The sequence below is a fragment of the Phoxinus phoxinus genome, assembly GCF_949152265.1.
Source record: "Phoxinus phoxinus genome assembly, chromosome: 2".
NCBI classification, from domain to species: Eukaryota; Metazoa; Chordata; class Actinopteri; order Cypriniformes; family Leuciscidae; genus Phoxinus; species Phoxinus phoxinus.
In genome coordinates this window covers 28108389-28130346 of record NC_136877.1, presented here as the reverse complement: position 1 = coordinate 28130346, position 21958 = coordinate 28108389, and the positions used below count along the sequence as shown (strand labels likewise).

Below are 21958 nucleotides of genomic sequence, written 5' to 3'. Positions count from 1 at the left end.
GAAGCATACAGTATGTTACTGAGAAATGTTGAGTCACAGATCAGACTTCCCATAGCAGTGTAGCACTTTAGCTGTTCCTCCACATCGTGAATTGAGCTGTGGCCACGGCAGGCCGTTTCCCCTTGGATACATAAAACAGCAAGCTAATTACTGTGCTAAAGCCATTCATAAATCATGTCTGCTCATATTGAACTAATGCCTCATGAGATGCTGTGTCAACGTTTTCTTTTGCACGAGTGTGTTAACTACGAGACATGCAAAAACAAATTAATGCAATGCTTGCTATTAAGGATCAGTAAATAAAAGCGTAACTGAAGGCACAAGCACAGATAACACTATTTAGGGAGTTTTTAGGGCCTTTGTTTCATGAGTTGGCTTAATGGCTTAATGAAGTTGAACATTATAATGTGGTCATTTGGGTACAATCTTAACACTGGTGAAGGGAAAATGACTTTACAGACTTTAAGCCTGCATTTTTGTTGACTTTGTTTTGAATACTGTGTGTGCTAAAGAAATGACTTTTTATTTATTAATATTTTTCTTCAGCTAAAGTGACCATATTAATTAATTAGTTTCTCATCTTCTGTGTGTGTGTGTGCACATATCGTATGTCTGTCTTATTGGTTGTTCATTTTGGGTAAAACCCTTTGGGTAGGTACAAGGAAGCATCTTGACACTGGTATCAGTGTAGCTCAGACCTGTTACAGTATGATTGAGCTATACAGAGACGGTTTCTTATAAAAGCGGTTTCACATGGAAAACATCATGTGTGTGTCTATGCTAAAGAGATCTGAAGATGGTTGAAACCAATGGGGGTTATGATGTAGAAGCATATTGTCCTCAGGCATAGACAAAAGAAAGGTGGGGAGAAAAGAGACTAGCAAAAGAAAAAGAAAAAGAAAAGACTCCGGAGGATAGGAGAGAATGGAGGGAAACAGGAGTAAGAGAGAGAAAGATCTCACCGGAGAGCTGTGTGTTAGAGCATTGTTTACCTGAGATGGGTCGATGTGTGGGAGGTGAGGGGGCAGACTACTCTCTCTATCTGTCTTTCCCTCATTCTCCATCTCACAAAGGCAATGTTTTTTTTAAACATTGTAAGCCTACGGCAGTTATTGCTGTCCGCTGGCCAGACTGTCTTAGTCATCGCCCAGTTTACAACAGGAGATCATTCTAAATCAGTTTTCAGATTATGCCAAATGCCTGTTGGTATACTTTAAGTGGAGCACAATGTTTGTCTATAGTGTACAGAAAAAAATTTGCAAAAACTTTTACTCTCTACATTTTAATGATCGTGCTTTGGTACCAAATGCTGCAACTGACCACTCAGACTTGTGTTTAAGAGAGCTGTACGTCATGTGAGGCCGTGTCTAATGAATTCACAGTCTAGAGAAAATATTCTTGAAGAAGCTTTTCAACTGTTCAGATGTAAAACATGAAACCACCTAAGGGTCTTATTTTAGGTGTGATCATGAATTCATGAAATAAACGCTATATGAAAATGTAGGTATACCAACAAAATTATTAACTCTATAGCCATATAAACCTTATCTTAAATATGTCATGTCAGTAGTATTAAACCAACTATATATGTTGTAAAATACTGAACCAGAATACTGCAGGTAACCCTGAGAAATATCAGCAAAATGCTTTGAACAAAAAGTGAACAAATTAGGATTAAGAATGATTAATATAAATATTAGGATTAGGAATACGATTATTATTATTATTTGGATTAATTTTAGGATTAAGATTATGATTATGATTAAAATTAGGATTAGGAATAAGATTATTATTATTAGGATTAGAATTAAGATAAGGATTAAGATTAGGATTAAGATTAGGATTAATATTAGTATTAGGAATAAGATTAGGATAAGGATTAAGATTATGATTATGATTCAGATTCAGATTCAGATTCCAAGATGATCAATCAAACCTTCCAAATCCAAACCTTCATTAAAAAGCCAGGGAACAGCTCGAAAGCTGCAAAAGTCAGGAGAGAGAGCTGGCAAAAAGCTGCAGACAAATTAAATCTTTTTATCACTTATTATAGTATATATTATGTACACTTTAAAAATTGTATAACTACTTTATCATCTCTGATAAAGCCACCACAGGACCCACTAGAACATGGGAACAGGTAAAAGTAAAATACAAAAACATTTTACTAAATGGTAATCTTTACTTCTCTACTACTGTTAGTCTTTTTCAAAAAGGGACTATTGAAATAATGTGTTTGTCTGGTTATAACAGCCACCAAGAAAAAGGCTGAACGAAAAAAAAGCGAAACCCCCCGTTACACTGTGGCCGAAGAGCTGAACTCGACAATCAACTACTGTGGACTTCGACCGAAAACAGGAACTAAATACAGGTCTGTGCGCTTGTTGAATTAGCATCATTTTTATGAATATCTTTCACATCTAATGCAGTCAGATTCACCGTGTTCACTCTGAAGGAATCTCTCAACATGGCTGGGCACTTGTATGACACATCAAGGATGATCAGAGAAATAAAAGCAGGTTTAAAATGTGCCCCATTCAAGTCAATAGGGTGCAAATTTTAAAAATAGGATAACACCGATTTTTGTCGTTGTTCTCTGTATTGACAGCACTCCAAATTTACTAAAAATTGAGCTCAATGTTAAAATTGACTGAGTTCTCCTTTAACCTATTTCGGGTGAAAGTGTTGCCACTTTTTTACTGTGTACTTCATTATATTGACATTTTCATTTTGCCCTATTGTGCAGTTTCACACAATACACCAACACTTTTACCTGTCCCCATGCAAGTGGTGGCTGAAGCATGTGCAGTAAGTGAACTTGTTTCATTTTTTTTTGTCCAATGGGGAAGACAACACATCACTTTGTAATAGTTTCCATTGCACAGGACAGTGAAGAAAACCCTCTCAGATTACTGTCCCTTGGAGGAAGAACCTGTAAGTGCACAAATAACCTCTGACCTAAATTTGTATGTACTCATGTACTTTCTATTCTGAATGAGTTGCAGGAATCCACGCCTGTAGTGAGAAGGGCTACAGAGGTGGGCTGAGTTGTGTTTTCCTCTTTATTTTTGTTGTATGAGGCATGTATTGAGAGTTCAATGTTCTCTGCACAAATGGCACAGGGTGACATCCGTTCCCTCTATAAAAGAAGTCTACAACACAAGGTTGAATACTATGAGTTAAAAAAAAAACTAAAATTGAGGGGACAAATAGAACTTCAAGCTTTAATGAAGAAAAAGGTTGCACTACAGATTGAGTTGCACTTGTAGATTGCTACAAAAGAAACTTCAGAGTAAGTACTAATACACTTTCACACTATTGATGACCTTGTGGACAATCTATGTCTTTATTTATATTTTTGCAGGCAAAACATGACCAATGGCTGTTTATTTTATTTTTCAAAGAAAAACAAATAAAACTCATGGAAACTATATATATATGTGAAAAATGGTGTCCTACAATTCTGTCCCGTGCAGCTCTTCAACTAGGTTGGTCCAAGTGCACTGGCTGGAGGTCATCATCAGGCTGCACCTCCACCACATGGGTCCTCTCCTTTCTAATGGTGGCAATGTTGTGTAATACAGCACATGCGGCAATAATGAAGCATGCTCTGTCAGGTGCAACCCTCAGACTCTCCAGACACTGAAATCTTTCCTTTAGTTGCCCAAAGGTCATTTCAATGCTGTTCTGGCTAGAGCGTTACAACGCACGTGTTTGAGGTCCAGGGTTTTGGTCAGGGAATGGTGTCATAAAGTAATGCCTGCAGGCATAGCCCCAGTCTCCAATCAGCATCCTGTAGTAATCACCTGTATAATGGAAAAATGCAGTACTGTTAGGCCCAGAATAAGTGTATGTATTACAGTGAGCTGGAAAACTATGTTTTCGTTTCCACTTTCAAATAATGTGCATAAACGTGACTCTCTAAAAATGCTCAAGTCATGCACAGATTCTGGCCATTTGGCTTCCACATTGGTGATATGGCACCATCGGTGATATTATTATACTTGAATACAATGCTTTTTATATTATATATTACCAATCTAAAATAGTAAGAATCATAATAGTGACACACCTGCACATTTATACTGTGAACCCCCTTTCAGTTCACAAAATCCCCTTCATTGGGGCCTGAGGGGGCCTTGATGGTAATGTGTGTGCCGTCTATGGCACCAATCACATTAGGGAAGCCTGGGGGACAATCAAATCATATTTACTGGCATGGTCATGATGCATGATCTTTATTAACAACTACAATGTACCTGCAATAGCGAAAAAACTCTGTTTTACAACTCGGGGTCTTAAAGGAGAACTCCGGTCAATTTTAACATTGAGCTCAATTTTTAGTAAATTTGGAGTGCTGTCAATACAGAGAACAACGACAAAAATCGGTGTTGCCTACACTGTGTTATCCTATTTTTAAAATGTACACCCTATTGACTTGAATGGGGCAAGTTTTAAACTTAACCAGTTCTTAGTCTTATCATCCTTGATGTGTCATTACAAGTGCCCAGCCATGTTGAGTGATTCCTTCAGAGTGAACACGAGTGAATCTGACTGCATTAGATGTGAAAGATATGAATAAAAATGATGTTATATCAGCCAGCGCACAGACCTGTATTTAGTTCCTGTTTTCGGTCGAAGTCCAAAGTAGTCGATTGTCGAGTTCACGCGCATAGGTTTAGTTACTATGATCACGCGCGTGAACTCGACAATCGACTACTTTGGACTTCCACCGAAAACAGGAACTAAATTCAGGTATTTGCGCTGGCTGAAATAACATAATTTTTATTAATATCTTTCACATCTACTGTAGTCAGATTCACTCATGTTCACTCTGAAGGAATCACTCACATGGCTGGGCACTTGTAATGACACATCAAAGATGTTAAGAGGATAAAAGCAGGTTTAAAACTTGCCCCATTCAAGTCAATAGGGTGCAAATTTTAAAAAGAGGATAACACAGTGTAGGCAACACCGATTTTTGTAGTTGTTCTCTGTATTGACAGCACTCCAAATTTACTAAAAATTGAGCTCAATGTTAAAATTGACCGGAGTTCTCCTTTAAGTGGCTTGGAAAGTTTGGAGGAAAGTCGGAGGTATGGAACCATTTTAAACAAGTCGTGGGCAGTGAGTGACGATATGTGTTGGCTTTGTCAAGTTCATTAAGTGACTATGACAGCAGTGGGCGGGTGTTCAGTGCAGCTGGCCGAACGTTAGAGCAGAGGAGGACCGCTCTGAAACCAGCAACTGTGGACGCAATATTGTTTAAAAAAATATTCTATATTCTAAAACCTTGTTGAATTATATTAGACTAGTAGTCCTACTCCTAGGCCATCCAAAGTTAATTCTTGTTCATTTTCTGTGTTCATCTTCTGTGTTCATCATTGGTCACGTTTTTTTTTTTACATTTCTTCATTCGGATTAATTTGCGATCCATTCCATTCTGAATAAACAAACAACGCAGTTTACATGCTTCGTCCTTGTTGCATTATTCATTAATTCGAAACAGATTTCTGTAGTTCAAACAACTCGGAATTGTAGTTGAGAACGTCAGTTATAACAGCCCACGTATTAAAAAATGGTCGGGTTTAAATCGGGCTATGGCTTATAATTACAGTTAATGTGTCGGGCCGGGTCGGGCTTGATTTTTTGGGCCAGATCTAAGCTTGTTAGAGAGATCTCTCTTGTTTTTTCATGTGTTCATAATTTTATTGTGACAGCCTGGCTAAAAATTACGTCTATTTGGCATGTTTCATTGTGTTATCATAAGTTAATACTATTTGAATAAAGGGGGAATATGTAAATTTTCCTTTTCCGGACATCACTTTTGGCCACTGGGCTACTGTATGGCAGTTCATTGACTTTCCAACTGATCTTCAAATCTTGCAGCAAAATCAAGCCACATATATGAGGATTGCAAGGTTTCCTGGAGATGTTGGATCCGTTGATGGAACTCATGTTTGCATTATCGCTCCAACTGTAAATGAGGAGACATATATCAATAGAAAAGGATTCCACAACATCAATACTAATTTGTGATAATTTTGCACAATGCAAAGACATATTTTTTAAATAAATCTAAATATTAAAGTTTCAGTGTCTTAATTAAATTATTTTATTATAATTACATTAAATGATTGGTGTTGTGCTGTGCCACTTCAGTCAGCACTTAAGAATCAGTCTTAGACTTTGTAGACTTTGTTTCTTAGAAAGTTTCTTCTTTATAAAAGTATCCTACTCTTAGAGAAGTCCTACTTTTTACTAAGAATTTTTTAACACTTAAGTCAAAGCTTAAGACTGTTCTTAAGAGCATTTCTTTGAATATTTATACATACGGGCCCAGATATCTGAAATCCACACAAAAGCATAGACTTCCATCTTTTTTAGGTACCAAGACTACTGGGCTACACCACTGACTTCTAGACGGCTCAATGATACCTATGGCTAGCATTTGATTCACTTCTTCCTTCAACGCTGGTAGTAGACGTTCAGGAATACGGTAGCACTTACGTCGAGTGGCAGCCCCTTCATGCAAGGTGATGTTATAATGAATCAGAGTGGTTTCTCTTGGCACACCCCTATGCTACAAATCTTATGAAGCTGTGATTGTTGAAGGGGTGAGAGGTGATTGAGGTCAACAGTGTTTGCTGAAGGAAGTGGTAAGTATTGTTCTCTCTTATGTTCCTCCACCTCATCTTCATCCTCCACCTGACGAATCATAAACACATCAGCCACTTGGGGCAGCCTCTCATGCCATTTCTTGAGCAAATTAACATGCAGTACTCGACTTGAGCACCGCTTTCCTGAGTTGGTAACCTGATAAGTGGTGGGTCCAAGCTTACGGATCACTTCAAAAGGCTCCTGCCATTAAGCGAGCAGCTTGATAGTATCACTGGGTAACATTACCAACACCTTTTCTCCTGTCTCAAAACTTGAACAAAAACTGACCATGTTCTCTCGATCATAATATTGCCGCTGACGTTGCTGTGCTTGGACTAGGTTTGACTGGGCTAGCTGAGTCATGCTCTTCAACTTCTCCCACATCTGGAGAACATAAGAGAGAACATGTTGAGTCTCTGGGACCTCCTGGCCTCCCATCCAGCTCTCTTTCAATTAGGACCTCGCACCTCCCGGCCAAATAGCAACTCAAAGGGGGAGAAGCCAGTAGAAGACTAAGGGACCTCCATGTAAGCAAACAATAGGTAGGGAATCCACTGATCCCAGTCAGCTCCAGATTCACTCATATACTTCCGTAACATTTGTTATTGAATCTCTCTGTCAGACCATCAGTCTGCGGGTGAAAAGGTGTGGTTCTTAGGCCCTTAATACCTAGCAAACGGTACACTTGTTGTAGAAGTTTGTACATGAAGTTTGATCCTTGATCAGTCAATATAGTTATCTCAGCTAAATCAGCTAGGTTTTGGAATGGTACACACACTGGCCTGGGTAGAAGACCACTACACACACCAACTTTTAAACCAGGGCTTTGTTTGAAAGAACCAACCTTATCACTCACAGACTTGCCTTCATTGATGGCTTGAACTGTAGTCGGGAAGGAGTGCTGGAGGTTGTTTGGGTCTTTACTCTCCTTCCACTGCTTGAATGTCCATGGCTGAGTCTTGAGTCGAGTTGCCACAAAAGTGTCTGTTAAGCTTGCAGCTTAATAATAATAATAATAATAAGTTTAATTTATATAGCACCTTTCCCAAGCTCAAGGACGCTTCACAATAGTAAATAACAAGCAGTTTACACAAAAACAGACAATGGACATTTGCCCAGTCCAAGTAATGAGCGATTGCAGTTGCAAATCGCATTACATTTGCAATACAAACATAAAAACAGAGGCAACAACAAACATTAGTTACAGACAGCATGGTGGGCAGTCGGAGTAAAGATGTAATAGATTGGTACCCAAGTTAACATAGTGACTGTGTTATGTCAAGTTAACATTTTCATGACTGGTAATACTGATTAAATAAATCTGGTTTGAGTTTATACTTAAAATCATGCAACGTGGTTGTTGTCCTGAGAGCCAACAGAAGAGAGTTCCATAGCTTAGAGGCTATAACAGAGAAAGACCTGCCACCCATAGACGATAGACGAAATCTCCGCTCACATAGGAGTTCACAGCCAGAAGATCGGAGAGTTCGAGGGGGAATATAAGTAGAAAGTAAGTCAGAGAAATAGGCTGGAGCAAGACCATTGAGTGACTTAAAGGTCTACAGAGCTGAGCTTAAGCAGCAGAGCCAGGATCTCATTCCCTAATCCAGACTTGAAGATCACGTGCCAGCGTGCGCAAAAACTGCTCCAAAACAATTCTCTCTCCAATCTCCTCCTTAGTATGATGCTGTGGCTGCATCCATTTGGAATAATGTTATTTAAGTCTGGCATACAACTCCTTTGGAGTTTCATCCTCCTTCAGCTCTGTAGAGCGGAACTGAAGACAATAAGTGTCAGAGTTGATATCATACTTAGCAAGAATGGCTGCCTTGACCTTTTCATAATCAAGGGAGTCTACCATGTCCATGTGCACATATGCAGCCCATCAGGAGGGGCACTAACCTAACTGCCCAGTCGGTTGTTGGCCACTGACACGCCATAGCGATTATTTTAAATGTAGCTAAATAATGCTCTACATCATCTGTCTCACTCAGTCGTTGCAGGTGTGGCTCGCTCTCAATTCTCAGCTGACTCTGGCCTTGCTGCTGGTGATGCCATCTGTCTGCTGATTGGACCATCCTGTAAAACTGAGGGTACTCGCTGGACTGTTGGTTGTAATGGAAGGCCATACTGGATACTACTGCCAGGCCGTGGATCTGGTGTCGTTCTCACGTGCACTTCCCACTCCCCAACTCCGATTCAACATCATCTCCCTCCATCTCAGCTCTAGCAGGTGTCTCAACCTCTGCTCGCACCGCCCGCACCTTTTTAGGAGTCATTCTGGGTCAACACTGTTGCCTGCAGTGAAGAGTAAAAAAATAAAAACTACAACGAAAATATTATTAGGATTTTTTTTTTTTTTGCAGAGAGATAGAGAAAAATTCACTACTGCACTCTTGATATGATATATGAACACAGACAGTAATGAGTGAATACAAAAAGTTTAGGGTATAAATTCATATTTATTTAAACTTGCAAAAAAAAAAAATCTTAACCCAAAAATATAACATTAATGGAAAAATTTAACAAAATACAAACTTTCTGAAAATAACTTCCTCAAAAAATACCAAAAAGAACACCAAAAAAAGAAAACTCAACAAAGTACAAAATACCTGCAGCACTCAGGCCACACTCTCCACTGCAGCAAGCAACACAGACAAACAAAGACAAGCATATTTATACTGGCAGCCAACGCCATTACCCCATGGGGAGGGACAAACTCAAACACAACACTTTACACATTTTCCAATAAATATTTTGTCATAATGTTCAAAATAAATAATATACTCTCTTATGCAACAGACAATATAATTTGCAGTACATTGAACATGAAATAACAGAAGCAACTCGGCCGCGTTGTCCATGAAACAGCCACACTCAATTCATAAATAGTAGATTCCCAACCTTAGCAGAACCAAAGGTTGAACTTCCTGCCACCATTTTCCCGTCGGAGCTCTAAAATGATGGGACAGACAAAACTGTACAAAGACAACTGGGGGTGCTTCTCAATATCCTTGTTTCCTCGCTCCTCCGTCCTCCATCCTATGTCCCGGAAACCGATCGAGCTCAGCCATCTTGAAGGACATCTCAATTCTAATTGCACCACGAGGAGGCGAGGAACGAGGAGTGAGGAAGCTTCCAGAGGAGTTATGAGGTGTATCCTATGCGGAAGTCTTACTTGTCGAGAAACTTGACGCACGTATAAATTCTCATCCCCCTTCACATCTGTCACAATAATTTTCATGTTTGCTTTACCTTTGCAGTTCAAATAATTCATATTTCACACATATATCAACAGGGCATCTTGCTTTATCTTTATTATTTATTAATATTTTAAATAACCAAACTTTAACAACATAAGGGCAGATCCTTTGAGCGCAGCTGATGACGCAGTGAAGTGACGCTCGAGTGCAATATTCCAATATACAAATAAGCTTTCCTTCGATCCCACCATCCTCATTTTCTTTCCTTGCAGCCTTCCCTCGCATCCTACAGGGGGTGGAGCTGAGACGCGAGGAAAGGAAATGAGGATGCACAAATAAAATTGAGAAGCACCCATGTATTTCATTCACTCATTTCGATTAATAATCATAATAAACTCTTGTCCATGTTAAATGTGTGGTCAATCCGTGACCGTCTCAAACACCCACTTCAAAGGTCCATGCTAGGCACATTTATAACCAGTACATTTGATTTCTCTCAATCAGTAAGAACCACCTGAATCTGAAACTTCCTTCCCATCAGGATCTATATTAATCTGAGTTGAGACAGCTTGCAAATTGAAAGCAATGGAAGGTGGCCCAGTGATATAGCGGGTGCTGTGCTATAATTAAGCCCTGTGAGACTTCAGTCAACCAAACCAGACCCAAATTACTCTACAGGTCATGTGCGCATACCTTGCCATGAATAATACTGTACCACACAAGCCGCTTTAATACAGTGGCAATTATACATCTTCTGTAATACACAAAAATGTAGATTTTTCATACATTTTCATACATTTACAGAACATACAAAAATGTTGCAATTTTAAGCTTTATTTGTGTATGTTAAAAAATGAAATAACCAGACACACATGCATCCGAAATTAGCCTTTTCTGTCAACATTACAAAGTAAAACCTTCACAGCTGTAAGTAAACAGCAAGCCATTTTCTAGTTGAAATGTTTTGTGTTGAATGTTTTTTCCCCAAAACACAATTTATTAGTTATTTCTGTACAGCATGAACAGACATTCATGGCTTTGAAAATGAAACAGCACTTGATTAAAACAAAGTGCCTCAGTTCACACCAATACCAATTAACAGCATAAATATGTATCAACAAATAATACATATTAATTAGGCATCAGTAAAAATTTACTATAACACATCAGAATAGAAGCTTTTCAATGTATTACTAAAAATGTGTCTATGTAGCTCTTCATCTCTTTAATTAGTTTTTTATATGGGAACAATGCTTTTGCACAGATTTGGGTTTCTCTTTCATATCGAAAAACAAAACGAAACACACATGCAGTAGTCAGAGTAAAATTAAAGCCATGCTCCCAGTTCTGGTAGGACATACCACATCTGGAGTATTTTCTGAAATATTCATACAGTGCTTAAGACTGGATCAAAAGGCAGACTGGTGAAAACGTGTTCTCTCACATTGGCAAATGAATAATTTAAAAATCATTTCCCCTCCCTTGTCCTGCTCACTTTCCTACCTCAGTGCCCTAGTCCGACCGGTTCTACCTTCTCTCATCATCCTGCCTCTTTTTGTCACTTCCATGGCTACTCTTTCAAGCATCTTTTACACATGTCAATCCTGAGTTTGCACTCCATCATTTAATACAAAATGCATAATTCACCAGCAAACACACAATCTTTAAAGTGCCTTACTTTTATGTTTATAATGAACTATTTTCTTCATCAAAAATATATCAAAGTGCTGAAAACAGATTTGAACATACTTTTACAGAATAATGAAGAGATCTGTTTAATGTTTAAAAAGTTGGGTTTAATTATTTAATGAGTGATGTGTTTAGGCCCCTTTATGAACGGACAGTTTTCAACACCACAGCGATGGAGTGGGATGCCTTACAATATGCTTAAAAACCATGAATAAAGTAAGTACAAAAGTGAGTGTGATTACTTTTTATACATCAGATCAGGATAATATAAGATTGGGAAAATTATGAGTTGATGAAATGCAACTTGGCTTGTTCCAAATTCGGGGCATTGCCAAAAAACACAATAGAAAAGGTTACAATAATTACACTAAGCAGATGTGTTTACGATTTATAGTGGGCCATACGGACTTTGACAACACTACATGAATGCAACATGTCAAAGCAGAACATTTAAAAAGAAGCTTTCTATGTGGGCTATACTTAAAAATAATAATTTGAATAATTTGTGTGAATTTAAAAACAGTATTTAATAGGCATGTCTTTATATCCCCTATTTATTTATTTATTTATTTTTAGAAAATGAACAGTAAAGACAACACACAAAATATACTGTATATTGTAAAAATTGTTAGAACCACACCCCAATCCGAGGAGCCAGTCTTGGCATCCGCTTCTTTTTGGTGTCGGACTCCTTCAGCAATAGTTTCTTTCTTCTGGTGTCAAAAAAACCTATAGAAATGAAAGTTAGTTACTTTGAGGGAATCCGATGAGCTTTGACTTTTATTAATACCACAAAACAACAACACAAAATTAATAAAACGACCTGATTAATACTTGAAAACTTTAACCGTGGCTCTAGAAAACAGAAGGGAATTTAATTACTTTAAATCAATAACTGGAACATCTTTGTAACCTTGAAATTCTTTTCCAGATAGTATACTGTTGAGAGCTTAAAGCAGTCAAAAGCAAGTTGTATTGGCTAAAAAGGTTGCCTGCTGAAATACATTTCATGAGTAAGTGCCGCCTCCACCATGCTGACAAATCTTACCTTTTAATATCTGACTCGCTGATGCAACCTTGAAAAATACAAAACTGAATATCTTTATGAATCAACATTGCATGAGACTGCTCTGCTCCTCTGATCTTGCTCTCTACCCTACAGGCACAGCGTCCAGCTGGGACACAAACCTTTGGCAAGTCCCAGATTCTGCAGGCCTCTGTCCTCCTCCTTCTCCTCCTCTGAAGGGTTCTGGGCCACGTTTCGGAGGTAACGGTTGTGTGGGGTGGTGCTAGAGAGAGCATTCTGTCTGCGGCCCTCTTCCAATACATTGTCATCAGAAATACCTGTGAGCAAGACCAGACACATGTTCAGATGAATTTGCATTAAATGTTGATTGCCTATTTATGTTTTTTATTATTATTATTTGTACAAATGCACCCTCTTATATAATTCAGTCTTTCGAATATAGATTGGCCACATTTTTGAAGCATGTGCTTTTTTTATGTACAATTAAAGTCACCACACACTAACAGTCCCTTTAAAACACATTGCAGTTTCACAAATATAATGCATATCAGTGCAATAACTTTATTTAGTCCCGAATGACACTATACACTAAGCACTTTTTCAATGTACTTAATTTTTTATATATATAAGGTTATTTTGTAATCCAGCATCGGAGTCTAATAGCCTGTCCCCAAGCTGCGACTGTTGAGTATGACGTTCCACACGCGAACCCTATTTATAACACAAAATGGCATTGAAAAGTGCATTAATACGCCGATTGGGACACACCTAATATTATTTATAATGTAGTCATTAGGATTACAAGAATTCTTCTCTCAGTAAAGTTGCCAAAGGCTATTTAAGTCGTCGAAAGTCATAGTACTTCAAGTACTTAAAATGAAAATGTGTTACAAATAACACCTCAGAAAAAAACATAATACTGAGATCAGAAAAGATCAATATGTGGTTTACAAGCAGATGTACTGTAGGAGTTCTGTGGCTGGTTAATAGTACAAGAAAACCCAAACAGAAGGAAGCTCAGTGTTGTGTTTGCTGATATGCAGCTTTTATGTAAGCACAGGCTCGGCTGTGATCTCTGGGCAGTTATTTATTTCTCTAAAATCTGACATCATTCGATTTACTTCAGGGCATCAATTCCTTCTCAGATTTTTCTGCATTGTTTATGAACAAAAGTAGACAGAGGGCTTAAACTCGAATAGAAAAACATATTTTTTATATGACATCAGTGTAACAACACACAACAAGACAAAACTCTTCAATGTCTACTCAATCATAATTTGTGATGATAATATTCAATACACAATCAATCATTTAGTCAACCTTCATGAATTATGTTAATTTAATCACTGCAACTTACTGTACCGCATAAAACAGACAAATTATATGGAACATTAGCAGTTTATAATAAATACATTGGGTTTAATGTTTCATTCATGTGAAAAATCTGTCAGTACTCACCTAGAGTCATAAAACAAACATGATCAAGTTAATTATTATTGAATTCCTGAGATGTCCAAAAACCATACAAATCAAAAATATTGCTTGTTTCAGAAAGGCTCAATCAGTTTTATCTATATCAGATCATGGCATGTATTGGTCATTATGATACATGCAAGGCTTTAATCCCATTGAATCATTCTTCTCTGTGCCAAACCACCTCCATTTATTATACTGAACTCATTCCATTTACGTGCATTTGAAAGGTAAATAATAGATAAAAAACTTCTTAAATTTGACCTGTCACCTGCTTAGTCCCTCAAATTAAGTTTTTGAAACAAGTTATGGTTGTTTGTTATAATACAGTATTGAGTTTGTTTTATATTGGATTCGTTTTAGATTTAGATTTTTTGACTGAGAAGTTTTGTTTCTGTTCAAAGTTACCTAAATGTGTTTATCATGTGGTTGTATTGTGCTGCTTTTATTTATTTTCACACAATCCTCATTTTCAGCCAGTTTGTTCTCTAGGCTCGCAGAGCCAGATTTTTTGACTATCATTATAAAGTCTGATCATATCACATTATTCTGGCAGAGAACCGCCTAGGACATAGTGACAGTCCATCTGACAAATAAAGTGATCATCACCATTTATTTAGCTTTTATCTACCATTTAGAAACGGGTAAATCTGACACAGATGAAACCATAATAACAGTATTTAAAAAAAAAAAATAGGATGATCAAAATTTCCATCATTCTAAAAAATAAGTATAATTTCACAAGTATAAAACAAAGCAAACCCCAAGTTTTATTAATTGCCTCAAACTAACTCTGAATGTATTTAAAGATTTGAATCCATAAACATCAAATAAATATTTTTCCAATCAATACCTCAGATGATACTAATAACACAGTCTTGTACATTTTTTCATATCACACTTAACCTGCCTTTTACAGACACTCCACAAACACAAAAGTATGTGAGAAAACTGTAAAAGAAAAAAGTTTGACCAGCCCCTTAAGTGCTCCTTGCCTGACACCCACAACCCCCTTTTCACCTTAATCGAGATGCATGCATTCATATTTCATGTGGAACGCGTTTATTGTGATTAGTCATGTAAATAGATTGAGATTTCTTTATTCTTTTCGCGTGTTAATTTACATTTATATTGAATTAGCGTACGGAATAGGGGCTCGGAAGAGAGAAAAGAGAGGCTGATTATGTGTGCAGATTATGGGCACATCTCGTGGCTATTGTGTTGTGTAATTAAAGGGGAGAGAGGAGAAGAAAAGGGACAGATGCTGCTTCTCAAACTACCAAACCGTTTTTCATCTCCGGAAAAGGCCTGCGTCTGCTGCGACACTCTCCTCTACCAACCAACAATCCCCCAAAGAAAAGATGAAAAATAGAATACATTTAGAGGACAAGCCACACGCTTTTACCACATCTCTTGTTGTCTGGCGGACCCTTGTATTTGAGCTTGGAGATGGGGATCACTGTGACCCGGACCACAACGGCAGCTGCCTAAGGTGACACTGGGAAATGTCATTGTTTGTATATGGATATTATAAAAGCTTTTAGCATAAACAAGTTCATTCATATATGGATATTATTAAAGCTTATAGCATAAACAAGTTCATTCATTTAAGTAATAACACACTCAGAACTGTTAAATGGATAGTTCACTCAAAAATTAAAACTCTGTCATTCTAAACCTGTTGGACGTTCTCCCCAGGAATATAAAAGAAGATATTTTGAAGAAAGTTGCTAACAAACCCTTTTGGTGAACATTGAGTTTACTGTGACATTTATTGAAATATCTTCTTTTGTGTTCAGCCGAAATAAGAAAGTAATACAGGTTTAGAGCGCAATGCTGGTGAAATGATGACAGAACTTTCATAACTATCCCTTCAAAGTTTTTTTTTTTTTAAACAAGATGCGCATGAGAGCCCCTTCGAATCATAATTACGACTGGGAACATCAGAGACCATTTTGATATTCCAGTGGATGATAACCTTCAACAAAAGAGGACGGTTTCAGTAGTGAATGGTTGCTAATGATTAATTATAGTAAATATAGCTATATTGTTAGCTGTTGCAGTTTCGGTCATATACATTTATGTAGCCTAGATATGTACATGAATGTTTGTTCCACACTGTTTTTAAACAAGTACGTGTATTGGACAATATACTCAGGAAATAGGAACTAGCTGGCCATCTTCCTGTCACATAAAATGTGATATACTATTGAAAATACAACTTGGGATGTGTAGGGACAAGCATGTGAGGGCAGCAAAAGACCTTCAAACTTTTGTAGTAGCCTAATCAAAACCAATAGACATTTCCTCATGTATCTCTAAAAAGAAAACAAATGAAGGCTCAGTAGAGGGGAAAATGGCAAAAGAGAGTGACACATGAAATGAAAGATGAAGGTAGTGATATAAATGAGAGAATGTGACAGTGAGAAAAGTAAATGTCAGCACAAAGCGTAATGAGTACATGGTCAAACAGAGAGACAAAAGCAGTCTCAATGTCCACGCAAATGATTGGATGGACGTGTTATTACCCGGGGTCATCGTGAAATCGCAGTCTATTACCGAAGGCGCACGTCCCTGCAAACATGTGCATTCACGCAAATCAAGGTGCGGTGTCTAAATCCCAGTCAGGGACTGTACATGGAAAATAAGGGTCCCATTCTCTAGCTCTCAGTGGAGTAAAAACCCTTGGCGTTAAGGTTTCTCATCCTCATCGAGCTTTGAATAACAAGCAGTGTTTATTCGTCCATGAAAGGCAGCGGGAGAGATCATATCTAGCTTTTTAAATATGGAGGGGAAATAAAAAAGGAAATAGAGAGGCTTTCGCAACCCTGGTGTATTAAAGAAGGAGGAGTATTCAAGGTGGTGTTTTTATTGTTCACAAACATCCTTGCTTTCAGATCAGTATATTATGGTGGTTACTGGTTATCCCTGTGGTAAGACAGGAAATGTTCCAATCCATTATCATTTAATGACTCTGTGTGGCGAAATAAATATTTTTGACAGGAACAATTAATTAACTACAAGCTTTTAATGCCAATTAAGCAAAGATATGTTTTCTCTGTTCAAATCCTATTTTTTCCTTTCATTACATGGCTTGTTTCAAAGAAGATATGCTTTGTTGTTTGAGCTGCAAATGGCACACTGCCATGCGTTGGGGTTTGATAAAGTAACCCGTGAAGTCTAAAATAATTCTGTTAATTTTCTTAAATGTGCAGTGTTTTTCCTCCTTAAGGTTTTACACATTAAGAAATTGGTAGTATCTTTAAAGAAAAAATATGTTTAAAATAAAAGTTTGTGTGTGTATACGCATGGATGAAGACTCCAGTCATTTGAGTAGCAAAAGCTGTACTATTTTACATGGATCGGACCCCCTTATGGGGGCTGCCATGATGAGGTCACACCAGCTGAAAACTACTCATATTTTGAGGTGTGTGAGCACAGATCTGTCTCCTCTTTGGATGAGAGGTATTTTGTATTGTAGATGAAATGAACCAATTTAATAATTCATGATCTTTACAACAGAATTGAATCAACACAGAACTGGCTTCAGCTGAATAATGACATTATTTTCTTTTAGAGCTGCTGTACAGCCGAAATGAACTGTTTGCATCATTGAATCATTTTACTGTTATCACTGTAAAGCTGCTTTGAAACAATATGTATTGAATAAAGCAATGACTTGACTTGACTCCAGACTGCCTTTGAGACGTGAAGAAGATGGCTTTTCTGTGAACGAGAGAAAGCTGTCTGATCTCGACACGGACCACTACGTCCATAGGAATGACACTGAATTCCCACTTAATGTCTGCCACCCTGTCTCAGGAATGTGCAACAAACTTTGTACATTCCGCACAGGTGTGTGTTTGCAGTACGGGGTGGTCCATCAGCTAATCGGCATGCTTCCCTCACAGGGTGGGGGGCAACATGGACTCAAAGGGGTATTTGCAGTTGCTGGACACCGATTCAGACCACAGAACATATAATCTCCGGGAACTATGTGCAGTGGTAATGACTCTAAGGTATTTCTTGCCAGACACCTCAACAGTCTTCCATTTGAACCACCAGGGTGGCACGAAATCCCGCTCGTCTTCCAAACTTATTTATGAGATCCTGACTTTACTGGAGGCACCTCATATTTTGGGAACATGCAACCAGACAGCGGATGCTCTTTCCAGGGAACGATTACATCCAGGAGAATGGAGGCTTCATTCTCATTGCAAGCACAGGGTGTTACTCATGGCACAAGAATGGCCACCCAGACCAGGGTTTGATTTTTGACTTCTGACAGGTAATCAAGCTTCCCCTCTCCCAGTTGGAGGGCAGAAATCTGGTACCCAGATGCAGCTCGTCTACAGCTTTGGGTCTGGTCACTGACCATTCACTAGAGCATTGTGATCCTGCAATTATGACATGGATGACATTGAAAAATGCTTTTTTGTTGGCTTGTTGCTTCTGCAAATCAGTGAGTGCACGCACAATCGGTTAGCGAGTAGTGCTTGCGTTGGTTGTTGGATGGCTTCAGGATGGTCCTCAGTTAAACCAGCACATTGATCTTCAGGGTCTGGTTCGAGTGTTCAACTTTTGTGTCCCGTTCATGCCCTGAGGTGTTTTGTGAAGACTAATGCTCAATTCAGACAGTCAGACCAGTTATTTGTCTGCTATGGTGTGAAGAAAGCTGCTTCTGTGTCTGTAAGCCAGTGTGATCATCTCCAGTATCCAGAAAGCAGCAGGGAAACCATTACCCTGGGGTCTAACTTGTCATTCAACTAGGCCCATCACTTCTTCATGGGCTGCCTTTAGAAGAGTCTCATTGACGGACATCTGCACTGTCGCTATTTGTGCTTCTCTGTGCATTTTTGCCAGGTTTTACAAGGTCAGTTTTGCTGCTCATCATGCAATTATGACATGGATGTCCCTGAAAACTGCTTTTTTGTTGGCTGTTGCTTTTGAAAATCACTATTTTGCGAATGTCAGGAGCGGTCTTAATGTTGTTGTTTTTTATCAGATGGGTGGCATCCCTCATGACTGTGTTGGTATTTGTCATCCATGGGTCAGTAATGAAACAGAATGCTAGTTACATTTGTCTTCAATGGCTTAAAAACTTCTGCAGGATTATGCATCCATATTAGCCAGTGCAACAAAAGCAAAAAATTACCTTTTAAGAGATATGAAAAACAAACACAAAATAAATGGCAGTCACTGAGAAATTAAACTGGATCTCTGCGGCAAACCTTAGCACTCTTCCATCCATTCTGCAATACCAAGAATAATTCACACAGCCAGGAAAGAAACTGCCACCATCTTTAAATGAGACCACAGTCAACAACCACTTCCCACTGTTCTGACATTCTGATAGCATCACAGCAGGCACTAACAGAAACCCAGAGCTAACCTTATGTTTTTCTCTTCTATCACTCCTATCTTTACCATCTTTAATAAACATTGGGAGGACAGCAGTAAAACACGAGGGAAAACATTCTTCATCAGGCGTTGGATGCTTTTAGCTTCCGGTTTCACAGCTGTGGATCTTTTTGATCAAATTTGGATAATGCATCAAAGAACGAGGCAAGGAAAAAATGAAGGAAGGAAATGAACATCTATTTTTGTCTACATAGATTTGTCTCTCTATATAGCCTATTTTGTGGCCTGCTTTCATTTGAACTAGAGTATGGCGATTTTTGGTTTATATATATATACATACATGCAGTACACATACTGCCAGACACACACTATGGACAAAAGTATTGGCACCTGACCATTACACCAACAGGGATTATAATGACATTGGACTCTAAATACATTTTTATGGAGTTGCCCCATCCGTTGCAGCTATAACAACAACCACTCTTCTAAGAAAGCTTTCCACAAGATTTTGGAGTGCTTCTTTAGGATTTTTGCCCATTCATCAAGTAGTGCATTTGTGAGGTCAGGCACTGATGTTGGACCAGAAGGACTGGCTCATAATCTCTGTTCTAATTCATCCCAAATGTGTTTAATAGGGTTGAGGCCAGGGTTCTGTGCAGACCAGTCAAGTTCTTCCAAGCCAAACTCCTCCAAACATGTCTTTATGGACCCTGCTTTTGTGCACTGGGGCACAGTCATGCTGGAATAGAAAAGGGCCTTCCCCAAACTGTTCCCACAAAGTTGGAAGCATATAGCATTGTCCAAAATGTCTTGGTAGGCTGAAGCATTAGGATTTCCCTTCGCTGGAAGTATGGGGCCAAGCCCAACCCCTGAAAGACAGCCCCGGACCGATTATCCCTCCATCAAACTTTACAGTTGGTACAATGTAGTCAGGCAAGTAACGTTATCCTGGCATCCGCCAAACACAGACTCGGCCATCAGGCTGCCAAACAGAAAACCGTCATTTGTCACTCCACAAAACACGTTTTCACGGCTCCAGCGTCCAGTGCTTTACATCACTCCATCTGACACTTGGCATTGTGACTTTACGTGGTCTTCCGCTTCATGGTTAAGTTACTGCTGTTCCTAAATACTTCCACTTTCCAATTATAAAGCATACAGTTGACGGTGGAATATCTAGCAGGGATGAAATTTCACAAACTTATTGCAAAGGCTGCATCCCATCACACCATGCTTGAATTCACTGAGCTCTTCAGACAGTCCCATTTTTTCATGCTGACTCCATGGCTAGGTGCTTGATTTTATACACCTTTTTTTATTTTTTTGACCAAACTTGTTTATCATATTGATTTGAATAGGCCAATATTGTACCATCTTTATATAAAAAAATACAAAGCTGAACTAATATTACATTTTTCCCCCCAATTTTTTTAGGGTTTGCAGACGGGTTTGTAAAGGAACTGCAAGCGGAGGGTAGTGAGTTCATGAAAAGTCTTCATTTCTAATTCTAATTATAATCAAAAAAAAAAAAACAAAAAAAAAACATCAGATAGGCCTACTAAAAAGATTAAATACTTTGTTTGCTTAACTGCGTGTCATGTGACCATTAATCAGAGAATCATGAATTTCCAAATGTGTTATTATTGTAAATTATTGACTTAATTATTAAGTTAAGTATTAGGTCAAAAGAGGTTTGGCTGACAAAAATCTTTGGGAATACCTGCATTAGCCTACATGAAAATATTACATTTTATTAGCTTTTTTTTTTTTCTTAAAACATAAATGTAAAAAAAGGCGTTGAAGCATAATGGTTTTTATACTGTACAAACTGTTCTATCCCCTAAACCTACCCATCAAAGAAAACTTTCTGCATTTTTACATTTTCAAAAAAACTATTTAGTATGTCTATTAAGCCATTTCCCTCGTTGGTTGTCCGCTCCCCGCAATGTGATCTCAGGTTTTACAATTAAATATAAACCCGTACACACGCGCACGCACACACACACGGTCAGTAATTTCTGCCACACATTGTCTGTTAAAAGGTTTTAGTTACATTCATCTTTCTAACCCTGTTATAAACAGACTTTCTGAACATCAAATACGTTATAATATCACTGAAGAAATGGCGCCCTCTGCTGTCACTACTGATTAAGGGCTGGGTAACTCTGGCTCTCAAGATCCACATTCCTGCAATTTAGCTCCAAGTCCTGATTAAACTCACCTGTCTGTAATTTTATAGTGATTCTGAAGATCTTGAATAGCTTGTACAGTTGTGTTTTGATTACGGGTTCAATCCAACTCTGCAGAAAAGATTTCGAAAGTGGACTTTTTAGGGTGCTTCTCAATACTGATGCTTCCTCGTTTCCTCGCTCCTCTGTCCTCCAGCCTGTGACCAATCGAATTCAGCCATCTTGAAGGGCATCTCTGTTGTCACCGCGAGGAGGAGAGGAAGCGAGTTTGCGGAGACTCGCGCTGCGGAGCCAGACAAAAGTAAACAAGGCTTGAGGGGTCACGAGCGAGGATAGGTGGCGCTTAAGACGCG

The 21958-nt window shown here is 38.4% G+C and overlaps 1 protein-coding gene across 1 annotated transcript in view; it reads right to left on the bottom strand.

Annotated features, from left to right (window-relative positions):
• dnajb6b (DnaJ heat shock protein family (Hsp40) member B6b) overlaps positions 1 to 21958 on the bottom strand; it is a 49458-nt gene that overhangs the window by 8769 nt on the left and 18731 nt on the right. The window contains exons 9-10 of the mRNA XM_079604885.1: positions 12741 to 12896; positions 12193 to 12281 (exon numbers count right to left, since the gene is read on the bottom strand). Coding sequence (XP_079461011.1) covers positions 12193 to 12281; positions 12741 to 12896 — 245 coding nt within the window. The remainder of the gene's footprint in view (positions 1 to 12192; positions 12282 to 12740; positions 12897 to 21958) is intronic.